At 46.0% G+C, this 27,168-nt stretch overlaps 1 protein-coding gene across 4 annotated transcripts in view; it reads right to left on the reverse strand.

Moving 5' to 3' along the window:
- Nucleotides 1–315: 315 nt before the first annotated feature.
- Nucleotides 316–27,168, reverse strand: part of LOC126523542 (venom serine carboxypeptidase-like) — a 57,408-nt gene continuing 30,555 nt past the window's right edge. The window contains exons 4-7 of one of the 4 annotated variants that reach the window (XM_055066900.2): nucleotides 26,372–26,723; nucleotides 24,694–24,940; nucleotides 18,973–19,388; nucleotides 2,189–2,441 (exon numbers count right to left, since the gene is read on the reverse strand). In XM_055066900.2, coding sequence (XP_054922875.2) covers nucleotides 2,272–2,441; nucleotides 18,973–19,388; nucleotides 24,694–24,940; nucleotides 26,372–26,723 — 1,185 coding nt within the window. In that variant the 3' untranslated portion in view covers nucleotides 2,189–2,271. Of the gene's footprint in view, nucleotides 2,442–17,987; nucleotides 19,389–24,693; nucleotides 24,941–26,371; nucleotides 26,724–27,168 lie in introns of those variants that run through there. The other 3 variants (XM_055066901.2, XM_072288848.1, XM_050172140.3) reach the window with 3 other exon arrangements.

Consider the following 27,168-nt stretch of genomic DNA (forward strand, 5'->3'; position numbering starts at 1 on the left):
ATCCTCAGTTTGTTGTCCAGGATATCACCGTTTCTTTTCTATTTTTTTCCCAAGTAAAAATTTTGCTGCTTTACAATTTATATTTGTACAGCCATCGGTATATTATGTTTTAAAATTTATCACCACCTACGTATTCTAGAGGTTGTTCCAGCTCACTTACTTTCTAATTCTGTCGCAACTAGCTTTTTAGCGAAGAGCATTCCTTTGCCAAGTATAAATCCTAATTATGGCAAACGAGCTGTACTTTTTTCCACATCCTTTTGATATTTCCTAGACGAAAATGTTAAAGACGCTACATTTATTGAATTACTCAAAGACAGAATTGAAATCGTTTTTATTTGATGCATAAACCATTTTTCTCCTTACAGATCTGTGTTAGCGCATAGTTATTTCCTGTTAATGACTTCTGATGATTTCATTTACAACAACGCGCTTGGCAAATATTTTATCGCAAAAATAATCTGTTGTTCTTTTCGTTGTCTTACTTTGACAAGAGCTACTGCCTACGGTTCTTGAACCATGAGACCTCCTACTGTATATGTAAACTGCTTGTAATGTTTTACATGAGTTTGTTGTAATGTACCGTGCACTTCTTTGAACTTGCTGCGCAATGTCTATTTGTCGTGGCATACAATGGGGTCACTTGAACTTTCTGTGGCAGTGGGTATATTTTATTATTATTATGTTTGCTTGCTTCAGCCGATTTAAATTTTATGTTTACCGTACGATTAAGGCAGACGAAGTAGTGGGAATCAAACAATGGCATACTCTCCTAGACACGCATGTAATAAATGCAAAAAAAAACAAAACCATGAGGATAACTGTTCCTTTTACGCGAGGCGAACATTCTTCAGGTGTCCAGATAAGCAGCCCTTGAAAATATAGCTCCTTCTATAAAAACATTTGTCAAACGAGGAGCGAAATTATTAGTCGCTTTTTAAGTTCGCATCGTCTTCTGGTATTTTCTTTGACGCTGTCTCATCTTCTTTTTTATACGCTGCGTAAAAGGGCAAACAATTCGTATGTTAACAAACCCTACGAACGGAACAACGGGGTGGATTCGCATCCGCTTTCCTTGTGCGATCATGCAGATTCTCTATATGGCACCGCACCGCAGCCGGTTAATACACTTAGAATTTACGAATGTGTATAATTCGCCCATCAAGTTGCCGAAATTTTCGTTGCACTCCTTCTACTGTCCAATCCCAGCAAATGTCTCGACTGTAGTAGTACCAGTCCTAAGCAGCCGGCACAGCACCTTAGATCGCCATTACAGGCTGCAATGTAATAACCCGTTATCATTAGATGCAAACATTGTGACGAATCTTTTGCCGTAATTTGTAATAGGCATTCGGGCTTAGAGTACAGTATATAGCATAGAGTAGAGTAACAAACACACCGCCTTAAAACACGAAAACTATTATGTTCTAAATTTTTGGTCGTACAAAACGACTGACTTTAATTTACCCTCTTTTGCAATAAATATTTTAACAATTCATGGAGGCACCACAATACTTCGGGGAGTGCTGAAAACACATTCGTCACCTTGTCCTCAGTTTTCGTAGAAAGAACATAAAATACATCTCATATACGAGTCTGAAAAAAAATGTGAACATGTAATATGAATGAAAAGCCAATTTGACATATTATTAGGTGTTCAAAGGATTGTTGTGTAGAATTTCAACAACCGTAAAAGTCTAGCATACCAAAGCATGCTCCTTCTCCTCTTATCTCATAGCGGTGGCGGGAACCATGTACTGGGGCAAGAGCAGTTGTAACCACGAAAGCAACAAATGCTACGATAGCACCGACAATGCCAGTAAGAGCCACAGTAATGAACAAAACACTAGTGGCTGCTGCGACAGCTTAAGCTCCGAAACAAGCATTAAAGTGAAACTTGTCCAGACACCCATCGACAATGATTATCAATGTAAGCTAACAGCCGAAGGTTTTCCGCAAGCTATTCGTTTTATTAAAGGAATGATGCGCTTCAAAGTGTGTTTTTTTATTGCAGGTAGGATATGTAGGGAGCGTTTATTGTTTTTCTGCGGGCTGTCAAAGCCACACGGAGTTACGAGACGCATCAGAACCTCGTCGAGCGTTTGTAGAATGTTGCAAGCATATTAGGACGAGGTCACGAAATGGTTCACTAAGTAGAAGTGGTGTTGGAGCGCACAAAATCTCTGTAGAGATCAACGACTGCTCTGCGACTGTCCAGCGACACGTAGTGACCGGCATTCACGAGCAACGCGTACGTGAAGTTGCGGACAATCATTTTGTAGCCCACCACTTCACCTCCTGCGTCTGATCCGTTCCTGTACGGCCTTCTCCTCGCGAATTCCGGTGGCTCTGTGGAGCGAAGCGCCGACGCTCGGTGGCGGAACCCCGTGAGGGACTCGAACAGCGAAGGTCCACGCTCCCCTGTCTTGGTGAACACCTCCCTGGAGATCGAGAGAAACGAGATATCATTAGCCGAGGACACCATTGAGTATCTGAAGCGCCCTGTTGCTTATAAAAAGAGGTCACAGGTCTGATTCTCTAGTCATCACGTGTTTTTATCTGTGTAGCACTAGTGGGCTGGAATTCCTATAGCATACTGGATGTTCTGAAATAGTTCTGGATACTTCGCCATACCCTGAACTGCGCTGTTGTTTAAGAGGAATGTTTAGATCAGGAGTTCGTATATAAATATATGAGAGCGCGGAGAAATCGTTCTTTTTTGGCAGCAAACACTATAGGATATTGATGAGGTTTCTTAAATTTAAGAGAAAAACTTAACTTTAGTGACTTTAGGAAGCACAATTCTTTATTTAGGTGGTCAATTCTTCTTATTACGTTTTTGAATATTGCCAGAAGAAAAGAGCGAACTCTACTATCACATTCATGACAACTCTCTTTTCAGCAATAAAAGAAATACATCAATTTCTTAAACTGCAGCGAATAACGTATCTAAAGCGAACAAAATTGATGTATTTTACAGCCGCAACATATTGGTGAGCAGGACTTTTGCTAAACCATTGTCAACACCAGAACAATTTCACATAAGCTCAAATTTTTTTAGGCTCAGTTTGTCATCTTGAGATACTCTAACGTATGAAATGTACAGAGCTGAGATATCTCTTTTTAGTGCAAAGTTACTGATCTTTAACTTCGTGCTTGAAGCTTTCTAAAACACAGTAATTTTTTAGGAATTCCTGTAAAAATTGAAATCAGAACTGAAAATTTAGCTTGTTACGGTCACTAGAATTTCAACTTTTTCTCTGAAGTGCAACACATTTCACTCAAATCTGTCTGGTGGTTGTCTTATAAGAAACATCTATGCGTTTTACATCTGTTTGAATAGGGAAGCCAGGGTCGGCAACGAGCCCGCCCCCCTCCCCCCCTATAGCTTCCCCTTAAGAACCAATTTAAGCATGCGGAAATAGAGCGTCGAAGACCCAGATATGTGAGAATTATGAAAACAAGTACTGACTGTGGAGGAATGCACCAAAGAACACCAACTGCGAGTCACGCATATATAACGATGCGAGATGTTGTGCGTGATTTGCGCACAGGGCATGTCGTCTAGCGCATCCCTACACGGTATACATTGCCAACTCGCCCAGGAAGTCGCAAAATAAGCCCCAGCGACTAAGAAATGCAAAAATAAAACAAACGCGTGAATGAAACTAACTGTACAATACTGGCCCACGGATATCACTCGCCACAGTTTGCGACGCTCTTACCATAGACCTCTGTGCAGCGAGAGAATGGATATGCGCAGTTGTCGGCAGCGTTCGCTATTTCACTGCGTGATTCCGTACAGAAGCGAGCCGTTAACCGGCACACCAGTGGCAGTAGCATAGAAGACTACACATATAATTAAGCCAATTCCTCATATGTGTCCTATCTCAAGCGGCGCGAACGCCGTCGTGGAAGGCGACAGCCATCCTCCTCTCCCGACGCTGGAGCCCTCTCCAGCAGCCTCCACAGGGGGAAAGGGAAGGTTGGGAAGAGGAGCGCTGTTTTTCCCGATCGCTCCACCACAGCAACTAGGAGCTGAGCCGTGGAGGGAAGCAGAAATAGCACCTCTTTCCTCGTGTTCTCTCTTTCTCTAAACACTTCTGTCTTTCTCTATAAACCCCTCTCTCTCTCTCTCTCTCTCTCTCTATCTATCTATCTATCTATCTATCTATCTATCTATCTATCTATCTATCTATCTATCTATCTATCTATCTATCTATCTATCTATCTATCTATCTATCTATCTATCTATCTATCTATCTATCTCTCTCCCCCTCTACCTGCGGACACCCCAAAGCTCTCGCGTGGACACGTGCGCCTGAAAGATCTGTAATAGTTCGCCTCCGGCGGTATACGCACCCCGCAAGTCGGTTGAACAAGAGCCCGTGCCCTTTGCATCGGCGCCTTTGGTTCGGTGCTGAAAGCCCGACCACCAAGAAACCCGGGCGAAAGAGTCGTATAAAGCTATTCGCTTTAAAGCAGCAGCAATGACAATATCAGCAGGAGAATCAGAAGCTGGAGAAGCCGCTGCAATAGCAACAGAAACGCTAGGGGCAACAACAGAAATAACAACGCAGCGCAGTGAGAAATATACAAAAAGAAAGAGGAAGAAAGCGGACAGGCTATAGATTAACGTATGCGAGCGACGTACGCTCATGGGAAGGGCTGAGAGTAAATTAATTTCGGGAGATAAATGTGCAACCGTTATTCTCTCCCTCAGCACTTAGTTGAGTTAAATATAAAATACGACCTTCTCTAGCTGTCAATGCTAGCAGTGAGAGGAGGAAAATGGGAAAGAAAGAGCAGACACTTTGAAGAAAGCGAAAGGAAACGCAGCATGATCGTAACTTTGCTGGGCTGAGGAGAAAGAATGGCACCGCTAGGAATGGTTGTCAACAGACGCAAACTCAGCGGAAGATCTTGCCCACGCCTCGCGAAATGTCCGACCGAAGTAGAGAAAATGAAACTTTATTTTCGCACAAAGTCACTCAGTGTTTTGGGGACACTGTTTCCCGTTTCATGAACTGAAAAGTACTGCCAGCTTCTGGCGAGGCAAGCAGCGACAACACGTGGAATGTGAAATAGGCTTGGTTTCAAAGATCGCAGATCGAAGATTGAAGATCGCAGCTACTGCTTTGGGGATCTAGCGTGGAAGTCATAGTTTATCCAGCATTCGTGGCGTCTGTGTCAGGTGTCATCACCATGCAAATCGGAATCAGCTTTCCTTCGCAGAAGTCGCCTTAAAACACTGCAATTTTCCACAGAGAGAAACCGATACCTGCACTGTGGGTAAGTCATCGAGCCGCTGTCGCTGTTATATCAACCTTGATTTTCAACCTTGATTTTCCAGATAAGGTGCTGGTTCTGACGAATTGCTATCAACATAAAAACAATAGCTTTCGTGTTTCAGAAGACTCCTCGCCACAGGTTCGCAATATTTGCAAGAAGCTCTGGGAAGCATCCTGCTCTCATAGGGATAGTGGCTCATCTGTCCAACTTTGATTTGATAATGTATTTATAGAGTGTGTACGATACGATTGGGATAGCACATCCAATACTCTCGTCAGGTCATCTGCTGGCTCAACTAAACCCGATGAAACACTTGCCAGGACCAAATCCCCCTGACTTCACTGTACTGGCAACAAACTTTCCATTTTAAACGTTAATGCAAGAAGCCTTGTCAGCAATTTCTATAAATTTCTTTCTTTGGTCTCGTCTTACTCGGCACATATTGTCGGTGTTACTGAGACCTGGTTACATGATGGTGTCTATGATTATGAGGTAACCCCCCTGGTTTCAAAATGGTTCGGCGTGACAGAAAATTGGGGAGAGACGGCGGTGTTGCTCTATTTCTTCAATCTTACCTTCACTTTTCTGTACTCCTTGCCCCAGCTGATACTGAGTCTTTGTGGTGTAAAGTTCTACTCAAAAATATGTCTTTGATTGTAGGGGTCGTTTACGGTCCACCTAGTTCTAATATTGAGCATTTACACAACCTATGTGAATTTTTGTATAGTCATAATACTTCTTCATCCAACGTTATCCGCATAGGCGATTTTAATGCTCCTGGTGTTGATTAGTCTTCTATGAAAGTAAGCGGACACGAAGTAGCTATTGGGCGGAAGTTGATCCACATTTCATTGTCCTGTGGCCTGCACCACATTGTTCATGATTTCACTCGGCAAATTTCCGTCCTTGATCTTGTCTTTCTTACTACATCTCTTTTAAATGCCGGTTACGAATGCGATGTTATCGATGGAATATCTGACCACAGTACTGTGTTAATTGCAGTTCCTGGCATCGTCCCTAAATGCCGCTATATCTACCACGCATTTCCTGACTTTAACCGCGCGGATGATTTGGCAATAACGGACGCCCTATGCGATTCTTTTCATGAGTTTGAACTAATAAGTACCACTAGTGATACTAATACCTTGACAAGCTTCTTCGGAAATATTGTCAGTAAGTGTATCAACCTTCTTATTTCTTTAAAAACAAAGAAAACAAACACTGAAATTCCTTGGATGACTAGGGTCCTTTTGCATCTATCACGTCGTGTGGCCAGATTACGTCGATCGAAACGCTCGGGTGACTCAACAAAATTCAGGCAATTCCACAGCGCTAAAAATTAACTCTTGTTCTAAAATGGTTGCTGCAAAAGAATTTTATTGCAAAGTAACCTTGCCGAAGTTAAGGCGGGCTAATCACCAAAAATTTTGGAAAGCTATCCTACCACCTAGGTCATCCTCGGACACGTTATTAATTAACAATGTTGCGCTTCTGATTCGCAGACAATAGCTTCTTCTTTTAACGCCTACTTCCACTCTGTCTTTACGACTGATAACTCTGTAACCCCTGTTTTCCATTCCGAAGTGTACCCTTCGATCGACGATATATGACGGTCTACTGAGGGTGTGCTTAACTTAATCCTAAGCTTAGACATCAAGAAGTCGTGTGCTCCTGACGGTATCCCGACTGTCTTTCCTCATTCGATATTCTCTTTGGTGCAGCAGATATCTAACAATTATCTTTAGAAAATCTCTCTCAATCGCCACCATTCCTCCATCGTGCAAACTGGCTAAATTTTGCCCTCATTTAAGTCGGGTAACGTTCAATTGTTATCTAACTATAGGTCAATCTCCTTAACAGCGCACTCATGTAAATTACTCGAACACCATAACTTTAAACCATGTTATGAAATTTCTTGAAACTAACAAAATTTTATGCACTTTCCAGCATGGTTTCAGACGTGGCCTTAGCACTATAACACAACTGACAGAATTCGTTCATGATATCAGCAGCTTTTTAGACATAGGTGACCAGATTGATGCTGCTTTTATAGACTTTGCAAAGGCCTTTGACACTGTCTCACACCCTAAACTTATGCAAAAGCTGTTCGCTGTACTAAAAATGCATATTTGGTTGGCTGGATATCGGACTTCCTTTACCAGCGTTCGCAATATACATGTATCAACTCTACTAACTCACCCTTGATGCCTATTTCATCAGGGGTTCTCCAAGGCTCAGTACCGAGTCCTCTTTTATCCCTGCTTTATATTAATGATCTCTGCCTACACACCTCAGTTAAAATACGCCTTTTTGCAGATGACTGTGTTTTATATCGTACACTTAAATCTCCTACTGATCATGTTGTCCTTAACAATTACTTTGCTGACTTCTGTAACTGGTCCAACGCGTGGAAAATGAATATCAACTTTTCCAAAACTGTCTCCATGTCCTTTACATGACGCTTATCCCCTTCCTTCTTTGCCGAAACCTTGAACAATATTGCTTTAAATAGAGTCTTCGAATACAAATATTTAGGTATCCTACTAACACACGATTTTTCATAGCCGAAACACATTGATGTCAAATGTAACGAGGTCCTTAAAAGACCAGGTTACTTACATCGTACGCTGCGTCTTGCTCCTCAAGAAACAAAGCTTCTTACATATAAAACCCTCATTCACCCCGTCCTCGAATATGGCTGCATTGTATGGGACCCATACAAACATTGTGACGTCAAAAAACTAGAATCAGTGCAAAAAAAAAAAAAAAGGCACTGCGTTTTGTTTGTAGGAGATATGAAAGGGAATTTTCGCCGTCTAACTCTCTTCCTCTACTTGGTCTCGCTCCTCTTGCGGAGCGTCACAGACTTGAATGCTTAAAATTCCTTCACACGTTAATGAATTCAGCTTGCCTCTCCTCTCTAGATAACTATTTGACTGATTCCAAACCCTCATGTGCGAGGAGTCACCATGCTTTAAATATCTCAACCTTTTTTGCCCGCACTGATTTCTTTAAACACAATTTTTTTCCACCAACAACCGTTCGCTACCATTGAGAAAATTCACGCAATCTTGTTTATAAATGTTGTATTCTGTTGTTTATCCCACTCCTGAAATAGCTTCATTGAAGCTGCAGTATAAAAAAAAAAATAAACGAACAAATAAATAAATATCGCATGTCGAGACGTCACTGCCTTGGCAGAAACTTAAGGCCTTCCAAAGGATTTCAGCAATTCTTTCTTTATTCCGGTTCGAGGGATAGGCAATTCATCGGTATTTGTCTCATTGACTCATACGGCTTAAAGGCTAAACGTAATCAAAGTGCGTAACGTATTGGCAAATTACGAACGCGGCGGTCGAATGTTATGTCATACAGGTTTATGACCATCCTTGTGCGAGAAAAAAAAAGACAGAGAGAGAGAGATACAGAAAGGTAAGACAGGGAAGTTGACCAGACGCGTGTCCGGTGTGCTGCTCTTTGCAGAAGGAAGAGGGCTAAGGTGTGAAAAAAACAAAAACAAAGAGAGAAACAAAGCAAGAAAGGCGAGAGAACAGTAAAGATGCGGCTTCATTCCAACTACTGCATCATCCCACTAGGATGCCGTAGTTGGGCGTCTGAGATGTTATGGTCTGCAGGCTTTGGCAATAAACGCAAAATTTCCGCCCGACTGGCCACTCGAAGCACATTGAGTGTAATCACGGGCTTCTTTCACGCTCGGAAAAACACTTTTATGTAGCACGCATTGAGCAGCAAAAATCTGTATCGGGAGTTTTTCATGTCGCTCTAGCATTTTCTCATTCACGCTTTTCATGTAATCATAGTATTTAAGAAGTCCAGTAATTAATTAACACCAATAACGTAATTAGGTGGAAAGCAAAAGAATAATGTGAGTATCTCCAAGCGACGGCAAACAACATTCCCTTGGTTCTGTCCAGCTACGTGGCATTTGCAAATTTTTAAATCTTGGTACATGATAGTTGGGACACCCTGCATATATATATATATATATATATATATATATATGTATAATAAGGAGAGAGCGTTACGGGGAGATTATGAAGGTCTTCGCAGCAACAAAAAGTATGACGCAAGTCTCATGAGAAGGAAGTTTCACCAAGTGGCCAGGCACAGAGTATCTTCGTTGCAGCGCGATTAAACGCAGACAGGCAAGAAACACAAAATTATCCCGGCTCCGAATGACAGTCGCATATCAATAGGGTACGTATGCCTTGCGTGTTGTAACATGTGTGGGTCCTGACTCTCTCTCTTTCTCTCTCTCTCTCTCTCTCTCTCTCTCTCTCTCTCTATATATATATATATATATATATATATATATATATATATATATATATATATATATAAATATGTATAGTGACAAGATCTATAGCACAGGTGGATCCGGAGAAGAAGCCCTGTAAGACCTAGCTACCCTCCCCTCTGCGCTAACACACGGATAGACCGGCCCGAGTAAACTCCGGCGGCAGATATTCTGGGCCGTGCCAATGCAGGCTGTCGTGCTTGTACCTCTGCGCTGTTGTCCGCGGCTGATGTAGTTTAGAACTTAGCCTCAAGGCGACATATTGTTAGCGACATTTCGGCGTGCGGATTGTACGCCGTAGAAAACAGTACACGAAATAAAAGAAGAGCACGACACACCGACGTCACTTAGTGACAATGGCGTTGCGCTGCTAAGATCAAGATCCCGCGTTCGATCCTGGCCGCGGCGGTCGCATTTCGATGAAAGTGAAAAAAAAAAAAAAATAGGGAGTTGCACGTGCCAAACCATGATCTGATTATGAGGTGCGCGATATAGGGGGACTTTGGAATCATTTTGACCGCCTGGGGTTCTTTGACGTGCGCTTAAGTTCGTGTGCACGAACTTTTTTTTTTTTTTTTTTTGCATTTAGGCCTCATAGAAATGCGGCTGCCGCGGCCGGAACACGGCGCACGACCTCTGGGTAAGCAGTATGACGTCACGGCCACTGAACTATACTGCGGGATGGGGAGACTAGTTGTTTTATGAGATTCTTTTCTTTAGTCGGTGATCACGAAAAACGATCCACGCACTTTGAAGCTCCTGAACTCCCCTTTTCTCATTCACTTGGGTTGCCACGCTGCACAAAGTAGGCACGTAAATAAATATAATCGTGCAACCCCGTTTCACGCAGATTCTGCAAAAAGTAACTTGTAAAATGTGTTGTCTATGAGCCATTGTTCGTAGTGTTCAAGTTGACCGCTTGTAGACTTCACCCACCTAAATACACTTTGGCGGACTGTCTTTGTCCTATGGTGCACGCAAAGCAGACGACAGGCGTCCGCTGCAGACGCAGGAGTGGAGCACTTCAGACATTGCACGTAGTCAAACCTGAATGCCCTTAGCACGTAAGGGAGCCACATTTTAGAAGCTATGTTCCAGACGAAACTATGGTGTACCTTTAGGGACACATTGCGACAGTCTATATTGCGGTCTACTACGTCAAGAGAGAGGAGATACGGACAAGCTGTTTCTGAACGACTGTATGTCGGAGTCGGCGCTGTCTGAGTCCAAATGGATCCCCAGTCGTGGTGCTGAGCTCGTCTGTCTGGATCCTCTGACGCGTTTTACGTTGTCCACCAGCAGTGGACATAGTGTTGGCCGTAGCTGTTATGGTGGGGAAGCCTAACTTTCCCCGTGCAAGGAGGGAGGGCGGGACGTTTGAAAAAATCTAACGTGTGGAGAAGGGACACTACGCGGGCACGTCGTCGAACCACATCCGACTGAGGGCTATTGAGCACACATACGTAGTTCGGGTCCAGATACGTTACAAGCAGGAAAGAAATAACAAGTATGTTACTCAGCCTGTTTAGGTTATTGTGATAACATCCCGCTTTGCGATAAAAACCAGAAACGTGCGCGAGGAGGCCTTCTTTATACATACGATTTCACCATGCGTACTGCATGTTCTGAGTGAAAAAAAAATCATAACTGCCCTTCATGTCTCCTGTGGACCTATTAGATAGAGATATATGCAGCACAAGAACATGACAACAAGAACCTATAAAGTGTAATCGTCTATACAAGAGGAATCTGGTATTTTTACTCCAGACTGCGTGTCAAATGCGTTGTCCAAGCCCACGCAGGCTCTTAGCTTTCGCAAACACGGTACCCTGACGGTAGCGTCTATCGCACTCCCGAGACAACAGCTCACGTACTTTGCGTGTGCCCTCAATATGCGGCCGAACGAAGAACACTTAAGTCTAGTATTGACTGCTTGGACTCCCGCCACTTTTCGGAAGAAAATATTTTGGGCGCGTGGAGAAGAATTGACTGTGCCCACCGTGCCCTAATGTCACCCTTGAACTTTCTGCGTGAGACTGGTTTAGAAGATCGCCTCTAGAACCTGTGAGACATGCAGGCAGTGTGAAATGTGTTTGCGCGATAACATTTTTGTGTGGACAGGATTACCCTTGCGTGTATTGAGTCTAGAGTGCGCATCCGCATATTGGACAATGTGCATATAGTAGCTCATTGTGCCATACCATAATCACCTGCCACCTACCCTTCCCTGTATTTCACACTTCCCCCTTTCTCCAGTGACGAGTACTGGGCTAGAGACACGCTCTCCAGGCCGACTTCTCCTTCTTTCTCTTCATTAAAATCTACTTCTCCTCCTCTTCGTCCTTGGCAGTGCCGATGGTCCTGGACCCACTGATGGCTCAGCATGGCTGTTGGCAGTATCCATGGCGCTACCTCTGTAGATACACGCGAGCCGTGCATGCGGAAGCAGTAGCTCCATAACGAGAACGTGTTATATAGCGCAATCCTATCTACACTTGGCACTGCGAGTCGTCATTTGACTCAGCCCTGCTACAATTGACAGCACAGAGAGGCAAGAGCACCGGCAACAAAACAAACAAACAAACAAACAAAGGGGAAAAAAGAAGAGCCAGCACGAAGCTCCAGTTCCTCGCTGCTGTCACTTTTACTTCGGGCTTCCCCCTATAGGCGCTCCATCAATTCTAGAAAGGTGTCTTATGCAGTCTCCAGTCGCACCTCTATAGTCACGCGACGTCGGGTTTCGCCGTTATACGGAGCCACGACAGAAAAGGGTGGGAAACCGAACCGCCCACATGCGGCGCAGGCTGACACGTATACAAAAGCGCTCCGTCTTGGGAGAGCAAAAAGAGAGAGATGTGGCGCAGCCCGTAGCATCTTTCGCCTCCAATAGAGGTGCAATTGAGCCCCGGCGTGTCGGGAAGAGGCGAAAAGGAACGGATGCACGGCCGCTATAGTGTGTTCGATGCCGGCCGTGAAGGGCGAGACGGCGTGGACCGTATTGAACCAAGGCAGTCGGGGGAGCTGCGGCCCGGTGGAATCGATGCGCCGCAGCAGGCTTCTTCCTTTCGCTTCCCCTCGCAACCATCGGCGGCATTTTTTTTTTTCGTCGGGAGGAAGGGTGCAGTAAATTGCGCAGCCAATGGGAAGAAGACCGGGAAAGGTCTCACCATCTCGTGCCTAGGGGAGTTCGTGCGGTACCACTCGCGAAATGGAAATTGGCTCGCCGTGGCGGCCGGCTGTTGCCGTTGACCCAACTCCCGTCGGGAGTTACTTCGCCGCAAAGCAACACAGACACATCCGTCTGGTCCCGGAAGGCTGTCTCTGCAAATGGAGGGAGCGGAAAGGGGGAAACCCCGAAGACGGAAGGAAAAGGAGAGGGGGGGGAGTGTACGAAGGCAGTGCAGCGCGTGGCATTTGTCTATATGTGTTTCCTTCGGGCCGCAATCAAGCTCGCTCTTCTCGGAGGACTGCGTGCGCTCTTCAGGATTTAGGGAAGCTAGAATGTCCGCCAAAAGTTAGCGCGGCTGCGGCTGTCTGTACAAATTTGCGGGATGTTCGGTGATTCCGGTACCGCGACTCGAACAGAGAGCTAGGAAGCGTAGCTGTCGTGCGCCGAGGTTGCACGGAGAGGCAGGCGGCTCCGTTTCAAGTGTCGCCTGTCGAAAACAGTGTCCATGCAGAGGAACGAGAACGGGAAAATAAAAGCTGTAGAAGACGGAGCATGACTGACTGTCTGATTAAAGCACGGCAGGAGGGTTGTCATTTGTGCTTTGGCCGTTTTTTTCTGTTTTCCTTTGAACTGATGGCAAACGTTTCCGCGTAAGGCCCCAGATGGAGAGAGGGCAATGTCACGGTGAATGTGAGCATACGTGACGGCCGAGAATGTGGTTGTCCACTCCATTAACTTCAGCCTGAAGATCCTCAACGGTATTCCAGCGACGTGCGACGTAAGCCTAATTACATTTCGGTCTAACGGAAAGTCTTTCTTCACGGTTCCCTGTGGTGCATCTGAAAGTCCACCACTTTCCATGTTCGTGGAGATAAAGCTGCACAGTCGGGTCGCCAAGGTAACAAGAAACGGATATGTCCCAGTAAAAGATTTTGAGAGGCAACGTACCCAACGTACCAACGTCCAGGGAATATATGATCAATGAACTTAAGCTTGGAGGCCACAATGCATCGGGAACTGGTATGCAGGAGGAGGACGGAGGCTGGCAAAGTGAGAGCTGCGTTTAACGGCGCACAAGATGAGAGGGCCCCACACGTCTCATCGTCTTCCATTGGCAGGAACTAGCGTCTGCTCCTTTGCAAAAGTGCGAGTCCTTATTCTTGGGTCGTTATCACTCTATATAAAACGATTATTGGTTTGCGGTCCTGGCAAATTGGCCTCGGGACAGCGCGGCTTTGAAAGCGTGTCTCACACCAAGTGCGCAAAGTACACTCGCACTAAAACGTGGCTGCGCTTCACAAGCGACGCGAGGTAACCCCTTCTCATTAGAACGCAAACAAGCACTTCAGCTGCCGTATGACAAGTGCTAGTGCCAAACGGAGGCGATCAGCGATGTTTGTGACGCAGTTTCGGGCACATTTTATTGAAATTCCTCTTCTGGCTAATGAGCGCAGGTATGCCATTTTAGTTCAGAGACACTTTGCTGCGCCACGGGGCTAAAATTGAAGCATGACGCGCGTTGTGCAAGGCCATCATCAACGGCGCATACAGCTCTGCCTGAATATCTTCCCTAATGAGTGTTTTACGAGTACTTTAACAGCTCTTTCAGAAATCATGTGTGGTGTTTAGCGAAAGTCTGCGTATTGAGCTGGAAAACTCGAAGCGCTGGAAATCAGTGCGCATAATTGAGTAATCAACACAATTTCCACTTATTTACGTTTGAACTAATTACTTTAGTGCACATGCTGCGCTGTACTAATAAGAGACAGCGATTTCCCAAGGCACACCTACTTGGAGCGTGTTTTGCAACTGGCACCAGTTTTCAGATTGCCGTAAAAATGCACTGTTGTTTCGCTTGCATTTTTAAAACACCTTTTTCTGCACCATAACTCGAACGCTGCTAGAACACCAATGCATTTTGTCACCAAGCTTTAAACCGACTAGACTCAAGACCATTCTCCGAGTCAAAGATACTCGGACCGTGGCCACACCCATCACTGGCACGAAAACCGATTTGTGTCCTAGCACAATACTTGAAGTGCACCGGCTTAAGAGACCATTTATGGTGTCCCTGTGCATCCTCCTACACGCACCCATGCTTACTCTCTCCCTTTTTCCTCTTTCTGTTCCCCTTTCTCCCACACCCAGTTTAGGGTAGAAAACCGGGTGCACGTCTGGTTGACCTCCCTGCCTTTCCTGTTCTTTTTCTCTCTCTCTCTTGTCACCAATTTGGGAATGCATATCTCGAAACTGGCATTGTCCCTAGAATTGGTGCGAGTTGATATGACTTTAAGTGACCCGCCGTGGTTGCTCAGTGGCTATGGTGTTGGGCTGCTGAGCACGAGGTCGCGGGATCGAATCCCGGCCACGGCGGCCGCATTTCGATGGGGGCGAAATGCGAAAACACCCGTGTACTTAGATTTAGGTGCACGTTAGAAAGCGCCAGGTGATCCAAATTTCCGGAGTCCTCCACTTCGGCGTGCCTCATAATCAGAAAGTGGTCTTGGCACGTAAAACCCCATAATTTTTATGACTTTAAATGTCACCCGCTGCAATTCGTAAATTGCAATATACGGCGTAAAGCAAGTAGTTTAAAAGCTAACCAGCAAAATTTGGTTGCGTTGTGACATATTCGATTCCATATATTTTTTTTATTTTGGGGGGAGGGGGTCAAATAGTGCCCGCCTTAATTGTAATCTAACTCAAGAAGTAGAATTGTGCTACATGCCATGTCATATTTTTTAAAGTGCTGCACGAGTTAGCTGAAACATCCTGTATATCACCCGTTCAGTCCCCGGAGCACGGACCAACCTACCAATTAGCAATCTGAAGCTGGATCGGGGGGCGATTACGAAACTATTCAAACTCGTTTGGAAACGCCTACCTATGCACGTAGAAAATGAGACGCCAATCCGGTGGATGGTATGCCCGAAATGTAATGTCTACTATAAACTAGTAGGCACAGACCTCAAAGACGTCGCAAAAAAAAAAAAAAGAAAATGGAATATTCGTGCCGCGCACCTGTGTTGACTTGATGCAAGTACTGTCAAATATTGTTGTCTAATATAGCGTTGTGCAATGACAACGTACTAATGCAATTTTGAATTTGCAAAGAAGACATTTGTATTCGTTAATAGAGAAAATACGAAATGGAAAGGTGTCTCTGAGCATAAATGAATAACCTCGCAAGCCATTCCTCATTTAAGCTTACCGGCCGTGGTTGCTTAGTTGCTATAGTGTTCGGCTGCTAAGCACGAGGTCGCGGTATCTAATCCCGGCCGCGGCGGCCGCATTCGATGGCGGTGAAATGCGAAAATACCCTTGTACTTAGATTTAGGTGCAAGTTAAAGAAACCCAGGTGGTCCGGAGTACCCCACTACGGCGTGCCTCATAATCAAATTATTTTTTATTTTTTTATTTAGCACAAACATGAAATATACTGATGCAAAACTGCGAGTCCGCCTAGTTGGAACAGATTCATCTTAAAACTGTTTGTGCGCAAACAAACAGGGACGAAGAATAGGAGCAACAGAAGGACAAGCGCTTTCTAACAACAGGTTTTATTTTTGAAGAACCACCTGCTTAAATACCCACATATCTGCGCGATGTAGTCAACAGAGCACGCCTATAGCGCATATATGATCTGTGGGTATTATATGCGCTAGAGGCGTGCTCTGTTGACTAGATCGCGCAGATCTGTGGGTATTTAAGCAGGTGGTTCTTCAAAAATAAAACTAGTTGTTAGAAAGTGCTCGCCCTTGTGTTGCTCCTATTCTTCGTCCTTGTTTGTTTGCCCACAAAGAGTTTTAACATTAAATATACACCAGAAATAAAACTACATGAAATGAACGCACACACAAGAAACAAACAAAATAGATATGAACGAGGGGTATATGCACAAATTCATAAAATCACAAGAGCTTTTTACACAATATGTTAATATGTACATATAACAGTAAGTAATAACTAATATGCTACCACTAACCGTTTTCTTGCAACAAGGTTTGGAAAGATGGTAAGTAAGCTTCAGTAGCTATGCGTGATGGTAGGTTATTCCATTCTATTATTGTGCGAGGAATAAATGACCTTGCGTAGAGCGATGAGCGGCACGTTATGCCTTTTACTTTGTTGGCGTAGTCATGGCGCGGGAAGACTGCAGGGGGTGATGAAAAGAAGCCATCGTGAAGCGTGTAATGGTGATAAAGTTTATGAAATAAGGTTAGGCGATAGTTAAGTGGAACAGAGCGATTACCCGATTTAAAAATTCGTGATTTTGGCACGTAAAACCCCATATATTTTTTTTTATTTGAAACTTGCAGACGCCTTTTCAGTGCTCCCATGTAGTAAAGAATGCACAAATTTATCAAGGTGCCTTCAGACGCAAATAGAAAAACATCATATCGGATTCAAATAATCCGCTAGTACGTTGTATGTGTACTTAAGACACTTATTCCGCCAAGTATCTTGCATTAGTATCACGGTAAACGTTTTCTCCAGCTAGCCCTCTTGGATACGATAATCATTTTGATACAACTGTTACTTGTGCCAAGGAACATCGTAAGCCGTAGGAAACAATGAAACCATGTTTTGGTTAAGCTCAGCATCGCCGGGTGTCGCTGACAAAGCAGCAACGTTCAGTTATAACGTAATCACGCTAACACTAACGATGTTGTGTGCCGACCAGGCTAACGCTTTCCATTAACGTCGACGAGAAGTGTGCCGCGTAAGACAGCTAGCCGCAGTCCCAGTCGTGTGTACACAGTAACTATTTCGTTAAGCTCATGCAAATCGGGGCGTAATACAGGGAACGTTAACTAAAAATCCAGTTTTCTGGATGAATGCGGTTCTTACGTGAGTAAGACGCGACCTGCTATTTAGCGAGGAAGTTTCAGCAGACAGTAATCAGGCGGAGGATTCGAACGTAAAGAGCTAATACGTTGTAGAATCGAGTGGTCCACTAGCCGTTATTCTCCCCTTCTGGATTTGTCATGGCGAATCGCAGATAATAAAGATAGTAATGGAAGCATGAGCTCTCAGTATCCTTTCTCGTCGCAGACAGACTGTTGACGTTCTTATAGTGTCCGTCGAAGTCTGCTATATCGGGAACGGAACGTAATAATAGGACTGAGTATAGTAAGAAATCATTTCCTGATCCGTTTAGGAAATGAGATATGGAGCCAGGACTTTATTTAATTAGTAACTGCAAGGTATGTTTGTATGTCCATAGTACATTTATTTTAATTTTAGGTGATATCGCAATGCGCTTGTATGTCTTGGTTACCGATTTATTATCTCTAGAAAGAAAGGGCGAACAACGAAAGGCACGCAGGTTGACTATGCATGGTTGTACTCCGTTGGCTAACCTGCACCCTGGGAAATTGAAATGAGCACAGAAACATGAGAAACAAAATTGCGCCCACAGCCGCAGTGGAACGTGCGCTGACATTCACAGATGGTCGTGTAGTCCCGTCGCCTTAGAAAAAGCAATAGCGCTTTGGTGGCCTTGTACATACTTGAGCACGTCGGCGCAGGTCTCAGAATCTTTTCTTCTAATAAAGTTCTGTCGTTAGGCAGCTGAGACGAGCGCGTAGACATTTGTTTTGCGCGTTAGTTGGCATTAAAAAATAGAGTTACATATGCCTGTCAACGCTGTCTGTCGCATGAGGTTCAAAAAACAGTGATAATATGGTCCATGGATGCAGCAGTACAAGTATTGATGCCGAATGGTATGAACAACCGTGCTATTATCGCGGACGTCGACGGGCTGTTTGGAGACAGGAGCCCATCAATAAAAGGTGAAGCGTGTGTCACTCCCGGACTAGTGGATAGATGAGCGAGCAGCTCGAAGAGGCGCCGATAGATCCCCGCCTAGCGCATGTGATGTGTGAAAGCCCCATACAGGCAAACCTGTTGGAGTGATACCTCCTTTTGGCGGGCGAGGGCACCTGGGAGGTCAAAATCACGTTGAGGTACGAGTTGTATCAGAACCTCGTCGAGCATTTGTAAAATGTTGTATGCATAGTAGGACGAGGAAACGAAATGGTTCGCTAAGTAGAAGTGGTGTTGGAGCGCACAAAATCTCTGTAGAGATCCACGACTGCTCTGCGACTGTCCAGTGACACGTAGTGACCGGCATTCACGAACAACGCGTACGTGAAGTTGCGGACAATCATCTTGTAGCCCACCACTTCACCTCCTGCGGCTGATGCGTTCCTGTACGGCCTTCTGCTCGCTACCCTCAAGTCCTCTTCGCCTTTCCATTGTAGAGACCGCAGGAACCCGTAGACGTCATCCGCCGGATAGACGACGTCCATGTTCCCGCCGTACACAAGCACTCGCTGCTTGTCCAGCACCGTCGCCATGAGCTCCCTGACGTCCTTGAAGGCGTCGTACGAGTAGAGGGTGGTGCTCACGATGTTGCGCTGCCGGTCCATAGTGGCGTTGACGCCCACGTGAATGGCCCTCTTGAAGTCTTCGCTCGTGACGTACTTCCGGTAAGTCGCGAATTCTGGTGGCTCCGTGGAGTGAAGCGCCGATGCTCGGTGGCGGAACCCCGTGAGCGACTCGAACAGCGAAGGTCCGTCCTCTTCTGTCTTGGTGAACACCTCCCTGGAAATCGAGAGAAACGAGATGTTGTTAGCCGAGGACACCATTGAGTATTTATGGCTGTAGCTCACGTAGTCATACCGAGCGTCCCATTCCTATTGCCGGAAGCGGGACGAGCTGAACACCACAAGCAACACCACGCCTGACTCAAAGAGGCCCACGAATCGCGCATGCTCCTGCCGACTCCCTCATAGCGCCTTCCACGCGCAGAAGCGTCTGTAATCCGACAATCAGAGACCCTCACTCTCTATAGTGGGGCAATCATTCATCGCATTGAGGGTAGACCAGGTGACCCCATCTGTCAGGTCTGTAGGCCGCAGCATCCTAATGTGGTAAACTTGCACTGGGGGAGAGTCCGCGCGCACTCTCCTTATCCCAGATCATCAGGCGCGCCAACATCCCCCGTGCATGTCTTACACCTAGGCGAGCTGGGTCGCACCAACAAAAAACCTGCGCCAGACTCTGTGGCTCCTCCTGGTGCGTCACCTCCACCACATACGGGGGCGATGACACCCGTTGCCATTTCGCCAGTGCTGAGAACCACCTCCACAAGCTTGGACGACTCAGACTAGAGCGGTCACGCCAATAAAGTGTTCTTCCTTCCTTCCTGTTGCTTCGAACGATATAGGGAGTCTGCTTGCCGGCATCAAAGGTTTGACCTGCTGTAGAGTTTGTCTGTATATAATACGATGGTAAAAAACACTAGTCATTATGAAGTTTAGTCTTATGACCATTAGTTCAAATAAGTTTTCAGTAATGAATTTCAACCTGGAGAAACAAGATGCCTAAGGTAAAATAAACCAAAGCCTCTAATAAATGTAAAAACAAACAACAAAACCCCACAACGAAGAAGATAAAATGGCGCGAGCGCAATGAACTGCTGTAAAGAGCGGTTCAAAGCCAGAATTTGTGATGCTCCAACTGTAAGGCTACGCACCACAATATCAAAAAAATATACGCTGTTCAAGCTAGCATTCTTCAACTGTTACATTTGCTGAAACATAACTGTGCGAATGTAAACAGTTCTTGTTTACAAACAGGCGCTTCCGTTGCATAAAAAGGCGCTAAAATGCTTTTTAAAGAAAGGACCATACTACCTGCTCGTGCTTGAAATGGCCGAACTTCATCACAGTGCCGAGTTAAGTGGCCACGTGATCACTTTTCAATGGTTGCCTAGTCATTGGGGTGTAATTGGCAATGAACTCGCTGACAGTGAGACAAGATTGGCCTTCTCTTCCTCTGATGAAGTACAGATTGCATTCTCGTGACCTGACACCAACTACATGATCAAGGCACTCATGCATGACCTTACAAAGACGTACAGAGCCCACGATGACAACATTCACAGACGCCTACATAAGATCCACCGAGACGGTAAATCCTGTTTGCCCCTGAAGGTTACGCGTAGCAAAACGTCAATGCTACACAGGATTCGGCTGGGCGTTGCTTTCACCCGGCGCTACGCACATCTCATCGGCCAATCGAACAGCCCTGATTGTGAACACTGGCAGATGCCTGAAACACTGGAACACATACTGTGCGATTGCCCAGCCTATATGCTGGATTGAAGGACGTTAGAAAGTTTCCTAGCTGGCGTTGGCAGGCAACCACTGTCGGAGGAAGCTATCCTCGGCCCATGCATGGCCTGACACTGCCACTTGAATGCGTGCAACTAAAGTGTTGTTGAATTTCTGCAGGACACCAAGCTTGACGAGCGGCTCTAGCGAGACAACTGTCTGATATACATAAGCACTCACCACTTCTCCTATCATCATCATCGATCCCAGTACTTTCGCGCCCCTTCCCTCTTCCCCAGTGCATTGTAGCAGACTAGAACGCACTAGCTCAGGTCGACCTCTCTGTCTTTCCTGTCAATAAATTCTATTCAATTCAATTTTTTTTTGCCACATCGGGCTTAATGTGACCGTTACGGTGGACGGAATTGAAACATCTTTGTCAAAGGAAGCCACAACTCTATGTACGACTCAGATTTTCCTGTACAGATACGTCTGAAAAGCAGAAACGCGCCGTTTAGTTGACCGCAGAGTTTGACTCCTACGTCAAAAAGTGGGCTTCATGCTACAGAGCAATAAAAGCGATGGTAGCTCCGCGAGCTTTGCGGACAGCTTAATATTTAGTTTTCGTCACGCGCATAGGTCGGCACTGTCGTAGCAGTTACACGCAGCGTCCAGGAAGTCAGAACTTTAGAACGGCATGCCTTTACTGCATAACAAAGTAACCGGGCAGCAGCCTGGCTGACGGTAAGCAACTATAAGATCAGGTTACAAGTGACCGCATCAAGGCAGTGACAGTAGCTTATAAACCCATCTGTGGGCAAGGGTAATGTAGAGAAGCCCGGCACAAGAAATCCCTATGTGGCATTTTCACAGTTCGTCACCGATATGCAACACTCACCCAAGAGTTAACTCAATCAGAGTCAGAGCGACCTATGAGTCTGAATGCGAGTGAGCCCTGCTGAGTAAAAGTTTGCCGAGTCTTAGTCCGAATGAGCCCTGAGCAAGAAAAAAAAAAGAAAGAAAGATACAGGGGCGCCTAAGCCATTTTTATGAGTTGTGAATGCGAAAGCATTAATGTCCAATTGAACAGCGCAGAGTGGTTCTTGAAGTTTTGTGCTGCGAGTATTGTAGCGTAGCGGTACGGGCTGCCCAAGCGAGCAAGCCGCAACAGCAGCCTGCGCTGCCAACGCCGCATGCCAGCGACGAGGCGACGCCTGTCAGGCGATGAGTCGCGGCGAGCAGGTGTTCCCTTTCCCTCGCTTATCTCCGTCGAGGCGCAGCTCGTGACGGGGCGTCACAGCCAATGGCAATGCGAGTTTAGGTGCCGTGCTAGATGACAGGCGCCGGCTATGTGGCTCAATGGGCTATTTGACGCTTTGGCATCAATATATTTTGTGAATGAGCCTGAGACCTAAACAGAAAGAAGGGATTCCGCCTCCATGCCACCCTGTTAAAGTGGATGTACAGCGAAGGTGTTGCCGACGCGAGACAAGCACCACCAGCCCGAGCGATGTACGTCATGCGTGCATGCACTTCTGCGGCAGTGCAGCATACATACTCATTATCCTAGGTCCTTCGCCAGGCGCAAGTGCCTTAATGAACTAGATGAATGCCTAAAAGTGAATGGCGTCACAACGTGCGTAAGGTACGACTTACACGCTAGTTACAGACATGATAGCTTAGAATTGTAATACGAACCTACGAGAAAACAATTCTTTTAGGGGAAAACTGAAAGCCGAAGCCCTTTTTCAGCTGCCGTTTGAGGTGTGCCCGAGTGGCCGCGGCCGCTAGGTTGCCGCACTGCTTTTTGGACATTAGGCAGCTTTAGTTGGGCGTCCGCAACCACCCACATACGCAATGGGCGAGGTTGTGCGTACGTAGCAAAGCGCCCGCGCACGATACGGCAATAATTGGCAGTGCGCAAATGTTGAGAAGGGGATTGCTGGCTTGCACGCGCAGGAGCCGGTAGCGCGCTACTCAGCGCCGCCATATGCCACACCTTCTGCAACTGTGCAGCCAATATGAGTCGCCACCTAAGGTCAAACCACAAGCCGGAGTCGTATCTTCGGCTAGAGCGATATGGAAAAATGCGCTCTCGTGGACACGCGAGAACGTCCCGCAAAGCCCGCCGAGTCCCCAGCGCACGCTACGCAGCTTCTGAAAAGCTGCAGCTGCACGCAAGATACCGTGCGCGCTCCTGCGTACTGCGCATGCGCACTGGCGCCTCCGTGGGTTTCCTGCGGACGTCCAACCAAAACTGTCTATTGTTTGCCTTAATGTTGATTGCGCACGCACAACACGCTGTGCGACCAATGCAACGGGCCAGCGATGGCCCTAAGTTGTAATCAGTCACGTTGTTAAATAACCTGCTGCAAGATTGCCTTGCACACGTACAAACGAATAACATAATATCCACAGACGGATCAGGGAACACCGATAAGGTGGGCGTAGGCATTTTCTCGCTTTCGCTTGGCTCGTCATTCTCTTTGAGACAGCAAAATTTCAATCCCGTTTTTGAAGCCGAGCTTTTGGCAATGATTTTAGCGCTTCGGAAAGTCACTTGCAATCAGTGCGGTTATTATAACATATTTGCTTTCTGTCTGTATATTTCCCTTACAGCTTCATAGAATTCACCAACTCCAAAGACGTTTCTAAAAGCAGTTCCTCCACAGTTGAATTTTTAAAAGCTATTATAGGTATCAGGTCACGGTGCATTACATTTAAGTGGAATGACAGATTCATTAACGCGAGCATCCCTGAGTGGAGCATAATATCATTGAATCAATAAGAACATCAACAAAATTTCAGCACCTAAGATTTCCCTGGAAAATACAGCGGTCTCCATCAAGAGAATCGGAAGTAATGATCACCAGATTATGCTGCCGTGTCCCCCCTTTAAACCTGTATTTAGACAGGACTAGTCTGACGCTATCACCCGTGTGCCCATACTGCCAAGAGACAGAATCCCCAGATCACTAATTTTTGTTATGTCGCCGATACAAATTATTAAGAAAAAGATTTCTAGAAATTCCACGTGCTGAATTGGGGTTAATATTATCATCAGAAATAATACTAACTTTCGGTGCGTCAGTTATAGGTGCCAGCCACAGGGACGTGTTTGGTGCCGTTTGCGGTTACACACAATCAACTAAACGAAAAAGTTTTTAGTGTTTTTCTTGTTTTCTTGTTTGTTTCTTGCTTTTGTTTTGATCTAGCTAATACTTCAAAACATTAAGTAAAAGTTCAAGCACACAATTCATGGCGAATCCCCCAGTGAGGGTACGAGCCATAGTATGAGGCCATCATCATAATTGTCATCATCGAATGTGCAGAACAGTCAGTTATCTCAAAAGGACTGCAGATATTGTGCTACGAAGCGTCATTTCTGCGAGAGATGGGATCGATCAATTCGTGCCAACATATTTGACGGAAAAATCGCCGCACGGAAATCGGCAATTGCCACGCGGAATTTCACACGCAGCAATAGCCGGCCAAGTTTTCCAGGCTAATCTGGCGTGTAGGAAGATCACCAGCAACATCACCACCAACGAGCAGGAATTCACTTACTTTCACTTTCTTCTCCACTTTTCTTAAATAAACAACCATTTACGTCTGCGGCTAACTTTATTTCATTGGACTTCATGCTAACATCAGTGGCAGAAACTTAATAGCCGTACAGTTACCATGGCAGGTAACTTAGAAAGGCAACAGTCATTATTTTGTAGTGGGAAAAGCTTTACTATGGCGACGGTAACGGTGAATAAGACGAGTCACTTGGCCGGGCCACCAACCTGAGCAGTAAGAGAGCCACGATGATCTCTTCGTCGTCCACCGATTCCTTCATTTGCCTAAACTTCTCGTCCAACAGCCGCCTCCCGTGGACGTCGATGAGCCCGAGCTGGAGCAGGAATTTCGCGGGGTTGGCGGCCCTCAGCAGCGGCGCGATGAAACCGGCGCCGCTCATGATGCCGGCCAACTTCAGGCTCGTCTTGACCCCCTTACCGTGGTACCGGTTGGCGAAGCCGAAGGCGTCTCTCGCTGGCCGTGCCAAGCGGAAAGGGAAAGCAAAAGAAAGCACGAAAGGATGTCGGATTGGTAGAAGGCAGTGGCGTTAGGAGGCTACGGATCCCCTTTCCCCTCCCCCAGTACAGGGTAGCCAACCGGAGATAATCTCTGGTTAACCTCCCTGTCCTTCCTTTGCCTTTCTCTCTATCTATCTCTCTACGGATTAGTTAGGAGGCTACGGCGCCTTCCTACGCACGCATGTGCTTGAACGTACATGTGTAAGGAATTATGTGTAACGTGTATAAGAACCAAATTATGCGCTCGCGCAAGTAGAATCTTTTGTGTTTCTTCACAGGCGCCATGATGAGCGTACTACCAATTGCGCTACAAAAAACACCTCAATCACACGGAGAGCCACGGAAGCGGCGGACGACAGACTCACGCACTTCCGAGTCGGTCTGCATTAGCCGCTGTAAATGGCGACGAGCTGCAACCCAAGCGTACCGACACGAGTTCTGCATGCCCGCCTACTTTCGCGCTCGTCAGAGCAGCTTTAGAAAGATCTCCGAGTCGTCTCTTTAGGCTACACGAACTTCAGTCTCCATTAAGCCTTCCAAATGATTTGGCAAAGCGAATCATGTGCCGATACTGATACATGGTGAGCCATGGACGTGACGTATGCTTGCAGTATTGAGTCTACGAACGTACGCGTAGTCAAACTTGCACGCAGTGATCATGTGAGGAGCGGATCAAGGAAGAGACAAAAGAACAAGACTGGAACATTGCCTCTTAGAATATCAGCCGCAGCTACTCACCGGCTACGGCTTTCATCTGCGTAACAGAAGGCCGCACTGCAATTCTAATCATAAGACCAATTAAAAAATGTACATTTTGATCACAACAAATCATAAATAAGAAGTACTTGTTTTACTCGAATGACTGCATTGTACATCGTTATCTCTACACTACTGCGCAAGGAAATATTAATCACATATTACCTCACCCTGCGATTTGTTCGAAACATGGATGTTATTGGGCACGATCGGATTCTTAGCCCATCCCCCGTAGTTGGTATGCATTATTGTAGAGCGAAATCAAATCGCTGCGTATCAGTCAATGCAAAGTGCCTGCCTTTGCATGGCTGGGCAGTGTGGTACGGCGCACATGTTGAGCGCGGCAGCAAACCATCGTCGTTTGTCGAGGTCCAATGGAAACACTGTCTCTTCGCTTCCGCAGGCCGTCCGTTGTGTAATAACTAGAAGGTTCGGTTAAGTTAGATTGATTTGATGCTAACAAACAAAAAAAAAAAGCCACGATCCATGAATAAATTCGAAGGCGCCGGTCTTTTCGTTTTTGCCCCAAACTGTGCCGTGCTCGAATCAAGGGGCGTCGAACAAGCAGAACAAATGCGTTTCCTATATTTCCTAAGTGCTGCTCGCAGTGAAATAAGAATGCGCTACGTACCCGAGTACGATTCTCCGGCGAAGTAAAACTGCCGGCCCCGAAATTCGGGGAAGAGGAGCTCGAACTGGCACAGGAAGTCGTCGACCGCGTCGACGGCGTCGTCGATGCTCTTGGCGAACGTCCTGTCGTCACCCTCTTGCTCGGCGAAGCTGTACCCACTGCCGACCGGGTGGTCCAGGTAGAGGACGTGCGCGAACGACTGCAGCTGACCGCTTGCCGGAGATGCCGCCACGAGTCGCCCTTGCGCATCTAAAGTAAAGGGACCGTTGAAGAGCAACGGTCCGAGCAGTGAGGACACACCGGGACCGCCGAACGTCCACAGAATCAGAGGGGCCTCGTCGGGAAAGGAATGCTGCGTAAGAACGCAGACAAATCTATAGTTAAGAAGGCTGAGCCTCGAGACCTATAAGTACATTTGCCTGAATAGCAGGAGATTAAAATCTTGGAAATCGGCCCCAACCTACGTAACTATGAGAAGCTCTAAAGGTGCGGCATTGTTTTTAAGAGTCCTGAATGTACAACAAGGTCTTCCTCCTTCGCTATACATTGCGCGCTCCGAGATATTCTTTCTTTTCTGTCTTCCCTTCCATTACAGCATTTCTACCCGTTCTACCTTTTCTTCCTTGTCTTCGCAGAGATAAGCTGCCAAGAATTTATTTGAGAAACAGCGCGAAAAAAACAAACGCACAAGGGAGGAACAAAGGACAAGCGCTGTCCTGTGTTCATATCAAAACATTCATCGCTTGTACTGTGTTTCTCCCATGTCCGCGTTTTTTTTTTCGCGCTGTTTTTCGCCG

This window comes from Dermacentor andersoni, chromosome 6 (genome assembly GCF_023375885.2).
Source record: "Dermacentor andersoni chromosome 6, qqDerAnde1_hic_scaffold, whole genome shotgun sequence".
NCBI lineage: Eukaryota > Metazoa > Arthropoda > Arachnida > Ixodida > Ixodidae > Dermacentor > Dermacentor andersoni.